The 6,464-nt window shown below is 33.3% G+C and overlaps 1 protein-coding gene and 1 pseudogene across 1 annotated transcript; one reads left to right on the top strand and one right to left on the bottom strand.

Moving 5' to 3' along the window:
* Positions 1 to 208: 208 nt before the first annotated feature.
* LOC133802624 (uncharacterized) lies at positions 209 to 3,691 on the bottom strand (the record flags this gene model as incomplete). Its single annotated transcript, XM_062240972.1, has 3 exons — positions 209 to 476; positions 1,089 to 1,218; positions 2,758 to 3,691. Coding segments are annotated over 3 exons (1,332 nt in total), but the record flags the coding sequence as incomplete, so codon positions are not given.
* Positions 3,692 to 4,700: 1,009 nt separating this feature from the next.
* LOC133802889 (small nucleolar RNA R71) lies at positions 4,701 to 4,799 on the top strand (annotated as a pseudogene).
* Positions 4,800 to 6,464: the final 1,665 nt, after the last annotated feature.

Below are 6,464 nucleotides of genomic sequence, written 5' to 3' on the forward strand. Positions count from 1 at the left end.
CATCCACTTCATCAGTTTTTAATTCTAAAAATTGTTTTAATTTTTGTCCATTAACTTTAAATATATCACCATTTTTAGGATTTTCAATTTCAATAGCTCCATGTTGAAAAACAATACGAACAATGTAAGGACCGGACCACCTAGAGCGTAGCTTTCCCGGGAATAAATGCAAACGAGAGTTGTATAAAAGGACTTTTTGACCTGGATAAAAATCTTTTCTCAAAATATTTTTATCATGGTAAAATTTCATGCGATCCTTATACTTTTTTGAATAGTCATATGCATCATTCCTAATTTCGTCTAGTTCATTTAGTTGAAGTTTTCGTTTCTCACCTGCCTTGTCTAAAGAAAAGTTTAACTGCTTAATTGCCCAAAAGGCTCTATGTTCTAACTCAACAGGTAAGTGGCACGCCTTCCCATACACAAGTCTGTAGGGTGACATGCCAATGGGTGTTTTGTACGCGGTACGATACGCCCATAATGCATCAGTGAGTCTTAAGGACCAATCTTTCCTAGTTGGATTCACAGTTTTTTCTAAAATGTGCTTAACTTCCCTATTAGACACTTCAACTTGACCACTAGTTTGTGGGTGATATGGTGTTGAGACTTTATGCGTAATGCCATATTGTTTCATCAAATGTTCAAATGGCCTATTACAAAAGTGTGTACCGTTATCACTAATTATAGCACGTGGTGAACCAAAACGGGAAAATATATTTTCTTTTAAAAACCGAAGCACAACTTTGTGGTCATTAGTGTGGCATGCAATAGCTTCAACCCATTTAGACACATAATCAACTCCAACAAGTATATAAAGATTACCAAAAGAGTTAGGAAATGGTCCCATAAAATCAATGCCCCAAACATCAAATATGTCAATAGTAAGAATAGGATTTAAAGGCATCATGTTTCTTTTAGTTAAACTTCCTAACTTTTGGCAACGTTCACAAGCTTTACAATAAACATATGTGTCATGAAAGATAGTAGGCCAATAAAAACCACATTGTAAAACTTTAGCAGCTGTTTTCTTACCACTAAAATGTCCTCCACATGCATGATCATGACAAAAAGATATGATTTTAGATTGATCACAGTTTGGAATGCATCTTCTAATTATTTGATCAGGGCAGTATTTAAACAAGTAAGGATCATCCCAAATAAAGTTTTTCACCTCAGAATAAAATTTAGATTTATCATGCTTAGACCAATGAGATGGTATTTCTTTAGTGACCAAATAATTAGCAATATCAGCATACCAAGGCAATGAAGAAATATGCATCAATTGTTCATCAGGAAAAGTTTCAGTGATAGGAATGGAATCATGTATAGTTTCAACAACTAGTCTAGATAAATGATCAGCAACAACATTTTCAGATCCTTTTTTATCACGTATTTCTAAGTCGAATTCTTGTAAAAGCAGGATCCAACGGATCAAACGAGACTTAGCATCTTTTTTTGATAAGAGATATTTTAATGCAGCATGATCAGAGTAGACAATAATTTTAGACCCTAACAGATAAGATCTAAATTTCTCTAATGCAAAAACAACAGCAAGCAATTCTTTTTCGGTTGTGGAGTAATTTAATTGAGCATCATTTAAAGTTTTGCTAGCATAGTAAATTACATGAGGTATTTTTTCAAGTCTTTGTCCTAAGACAGCACCTATAGCATAATCAGAAGCATCACACATTATTTCAAAAGGTATTTTCCAATCAGGAGGTCGAATAATGGGTGCAGTAGTCAACAAATTTTTTAATTTTTCAAAGGCAACATGGCAATTATTATCAAAGACAAAAGCATTTTCTTTTCCAAGTAAATGGCATAAAGGCCGAGAAATTTTGCTAAAGTCTTTTATAAATCTTCTATAAAAACCGGCATGGCCTAAGAATGATCTAATTTCTTTCACAGTTTTAGGTGGGGGAAGTTTTGAAATAAGATCAACTTTAGCTTTATCAACTTCTATTCCATCAGATGAGATTACATGACCTAAAACAATTCCCTTTTTAACCATAAAATGACATTTTTCCCAGTTAAGCACAAGGTTTTTCTCTTTGCAACGAATTAAAACAAGTGAAAGATGATGCAGACATTCATCAAAGGAAGAACCAAACACAGAAAAATCATCCATAAATACTTCAAGAAATCTTTCAACCATGTCAGAAAAAATCGAAATCATACACCTTTGAAAAGTCGCAGGTGCATTACATAATCCAAAAGGCATGCGACGATAGGCAAAAGTCCCAAAAGGGCATGTAAATGTAGTCTTTTCTTGATCTTCTGGGGCAATGGGGATTTGGTTATATCCCGAATACCCATCAAGAAAACAATAATATGCATGGCCAGCTAATCGTTCAAGCATTTGATCAATGAAAGGTAATGGAAAATGGTCTTTTCTAGTAACATTATTCAGCTTTCTATAGTCTATGCACACTCTCCACCTTGTTTGTACTCTAGTAGGGATTAATTCATTTTTCTCATTTTCAACAACCGTGATCCCAGACTTCTTAGGCACAACTTGAACAGGACTAACCCATTGACTATCAGAAATAGGGTAAATGATACCTACGTCTAACAATTTTATGACCTCTTCTCTAACTACTTCTTTCATATTTGGATTTAACCTTCTTTGACATTCCCGAGAGGTTTTAGCATTCTCTTCTAGATGGATTCTATGCATACATATGGATGGGCTAATTCCTTTAATGTCTCCAATGGTCCAACCTATGGCTTCTTTATGTTTTCTAAGGACATTTAACAACTTATCTTCTTGTTCTTTATCTAAAGCGGATGCTATGATAACAGGTAAAGTTTCAGATTCTCCTAGAAAAACATATTTTAAATTTTCTGGTAAAGGTTTAAGGTTTAACTTTGGAGACTCAGAAATTGATTGAACATGATCTAAGGGTGAAAAATGTTCAACTTTGGTTTCATTTAAGGGTATAGACTCTACCAAAGAATTCACATCATCATTAGAGTCATCAACATGCAAGTTCATACCAAAGTATTTTTCACAAAAATCAAGTAAGTCATTTCCATCATCTTCACATATGCTATCTATCATGTTAACTTCATGTATTTCCTCACACTCAACAGATTTAGCAACATTAAAAACATTCAATTCAACAGTCATATTTCCAAAAGATAATTTCAAAACACCATTACGACAATTTATGATTGCATTAGAAGTAGCTAAGAATGGTCTACCTAAAATGATAGGAATTTGAGCATGCATATTTTCCACAGGTTGAGTATCGAGAACAATGAAGTCAACAGGAAAATAGAATTTATCAACTTTTATCAAAACATCCTCTATAATGCCTCTAGGAATTTTCACAGAACGATCGGCTAATTGAAGAGTTATAGAGGTAGGTTTTAGCTCACCAAGACCAAGTTGCTTATAAATAGAATAGGGCAATAAATTCACACTAGCACCCAAATCAAGTAAAGCTTTGTTAATAAAATGATCACCAATAATGCATGAAATTGTGGGACACCCAGGATCTTTATATTTAACAAGACTCTTATATTGAATAATGGAACTAGCTTGTTCAGTTAAAAATGCCTTTTTAGGAACATTAGTGTTTCTTTTAACAGTACAAAGATCCTTTAAAAATTTGGAATAGGCAGGAATTTGTTTAATGGCATCTAAGAAAGGGATGTTGATACTAACTTGTTTAAAAACTTCTAAGATGTCATTATATTGGCCGCCTTTTTTAATTGGAAGTAATCTTTGTGGGAATGGGGCTTTTGGAATAAAAGGATGGATTGGAGTTTCTTTGTTTGATGAGTCATTGAGATTAGAACTAGAAGGCTGACTCTTTTCTTTTTCTTTTTCGTTTTCAACCTCGGGTATGTAATCGGGTTTGACAATTTTCTTTCCAGACCTAAGAGTTGAAATTGATTTGACTTCTCCATTATGACTAGACTTTCCTATCTCATATTGACCTTTTGGATTAGGGATAGGTTGACTAGGGAATGTTCCTTTTTCTCTATCAGCTAAAGCAGTGGCGAGTTGTCCTACTTGTGTCTCGAGTTTGGTAATAGATTGAGATTGATTTTGTAGGATTTGTTGGGTGGATTGCATAAATTGTTGTAAAGTATCTTCTAAGGAAGGTTTTCTTTGTTGCGGATATGGTTGATTTTGTGGGGCATGACCTTGGTTTTGTGTGTTGTATTGGTGCCCTTGATTCATTTGGGGTTGGTTTTGTCTCCATGAAAAGTTCGGATGGTTTCTCCAATTTGGATTGTAGGTGGACGAAAATGGGCTATCATTTGGTTTCCCATAAGAATGAAGAGCATTGGCCTCCTCAGAAAAGGCTTCTTGGTAGGAAGGGCATGATTGGGCATTATGGCAAGGACTAGAACATATAGAACAAACATCTTTTCTAGGTTGAATTGGAGAGTTTATAGTTTGGCTTATGGCTAAAGCTTCTACTTTTCTCGCTAATTTGTCTAAGGATGTTCTTAAGTCTAATTCTTCTTTTACTTCATACCTTCCTCCTCTTTTTGGTGAATTAGTTGACCTAGACCTAGGATCAAAATAATTCCATTGTTGTGAATTGACAGATAAATCTTCAAGGGCGTCCCACGCCTCTTGTCCTTGAAATTTTAAAAAATTTCCAGTATGCATAGATTGAATCATTTGACGATTAGAGGGAGTCAAACCATCATAAAAATATTTTACAAGTCTCCATTTTTCAAAACCATGATGAGGACATTTTAATAATAAATCTTTCCCAACATTCATAAAACTCTTCATTATCTTTTTGAAAAAACTCGGAGATTTCTCTCCTTAGACTATCAGTTTTAGACATAGGAAAAAATTTCAGTAAGAATTTATTATAAAGTTGATCCCAGGTAGTTATAGACCCCGTGGGAAGGGAATTTAACCAGGCTTTTGATTTGTCTTTTAATGAAAAAGGGAACAATCTTAGTTTGACCGACTCATCAGAAAAATTTTGAAATTTAAATGTTGAGCAAATTTCTAAGAAATCTTTGACATGCATGTAAGGATCCTCTCTATCTAACCCATAAAAAGATGGCAATAATTGAATGATTGCGGGTTTAAGCTCAAAATGAGTAGCAGAAGTAGTAGGTAAAACAATGCATGAAGGAGCATTAGATGAAATAGGTGCAAAATATTCAAGCAAAGTTTTTTCAGGCACAACAGTTTCATCAACAATATTAGCAATAGGTTCCATGATGCTCAAATTTTAACTAACACTTTCAATTTCAAATAGAGATAAACGTCTTTTTACTAATCGTTTTTTCGAGTTACGTTCCCAATGATGCATACAATTTTCACAAACAAGGCAACAATGATAATCTCAAACAAGCAATTTTCTGATGTGGAAGATCAGTTAAAACCGCAACCACAGAGCATACTTAGAATTTTTAGAGATTTCACAACAATAATTCTTATGGTTTACTTGTCCCCAGGCCTATTTGATTCCACTTACTCGCGCACTACTAACAACTCCCCGAGGTTAATTAGTAGAGGCGGATGAGAATTTTGGTCAAATTTCCTTTAAGCAAGAATTGCTTATGGTGAAAGGACAAGATTTAAGTTTTTTTTTTTTTTTCAAGTATTTTTCACAATATTACACTAAAATATTAAAGAAGACAAAGAAAAATAAGGCAAAAATTAAATAAGACTAAAATTTAGGCAAGAGTAGGGAGGCATAGCATGCCATCAACCATAACAAAATTAAGGTAAAAACGAGGAGGCACAAGTGCCATCAACTTAAACATAAGATAGAGGACTAGGAGGCAAAAATTGACATCAACTAGCTAGGAGGCAAAATTGCCATCAACTAGTAATTTGCGGAAATTAAATAAAATAAAAATTACAACAATATAAATAAAGAAAATTACAACAAATGTTAGGAGGCACAAGTGCCGTCAACTAACAAAGATATAAAAGAAATAAAATTACAACAAAATTATAACAAAATTAGGAGGCACAAGTGCCGTCACTAAAAAAAATTAAAATGATAGATAGGAGGCACAAGTGCCGTCAACTAAAAAAAAACAATAAATATAAATATAAGTATATATTTTTTTTTTATGGGTGGTTGAACCGTCCCAAATTTCTTTTTATCTTTTTTTTTTAGATTTTATAGATATATATTTTTTTAGTTTTTTTTTTTAAGTGTAAAAAAATTAAAATAACTAGTAGAAGAATTTACTAACCTTGAGATAAATTCGTTTCTTTTCTCTTGCAACTCCCCGGCAACGGCGCCAAAAACTTGATGGACCCAAAACGGGTATGTTTAAAAATTTATATATCGCAAGCGCACGAATCGTCCATATAGAATAGTGATCGTAAGCAAGGATGTCGAACCCAAAGGAGTTGTCTAAAATCGAAAATGAAACTATTTTAAATCAAAAGTAATAAATTCTAACCTAGTTCCAAAGATTGATAAGTTTTAATATTATGAACATAAAATAAAAAATTGAAAAAT

The sequence above is a fragment of the Humulus lupulus genome, chromosome 9, assembly GCF_963169125.1.
Source record: "Humulus lupulus chromosome 9, drHumLupu1.1, whole genome shotgun sequence".
Lineage (NCBI taxonomy): Eukaryota > Viridiplantae > Streptophyta > Magnoliopsida > Rosales > Cannabaceae > Humulus > Humulus lupulus.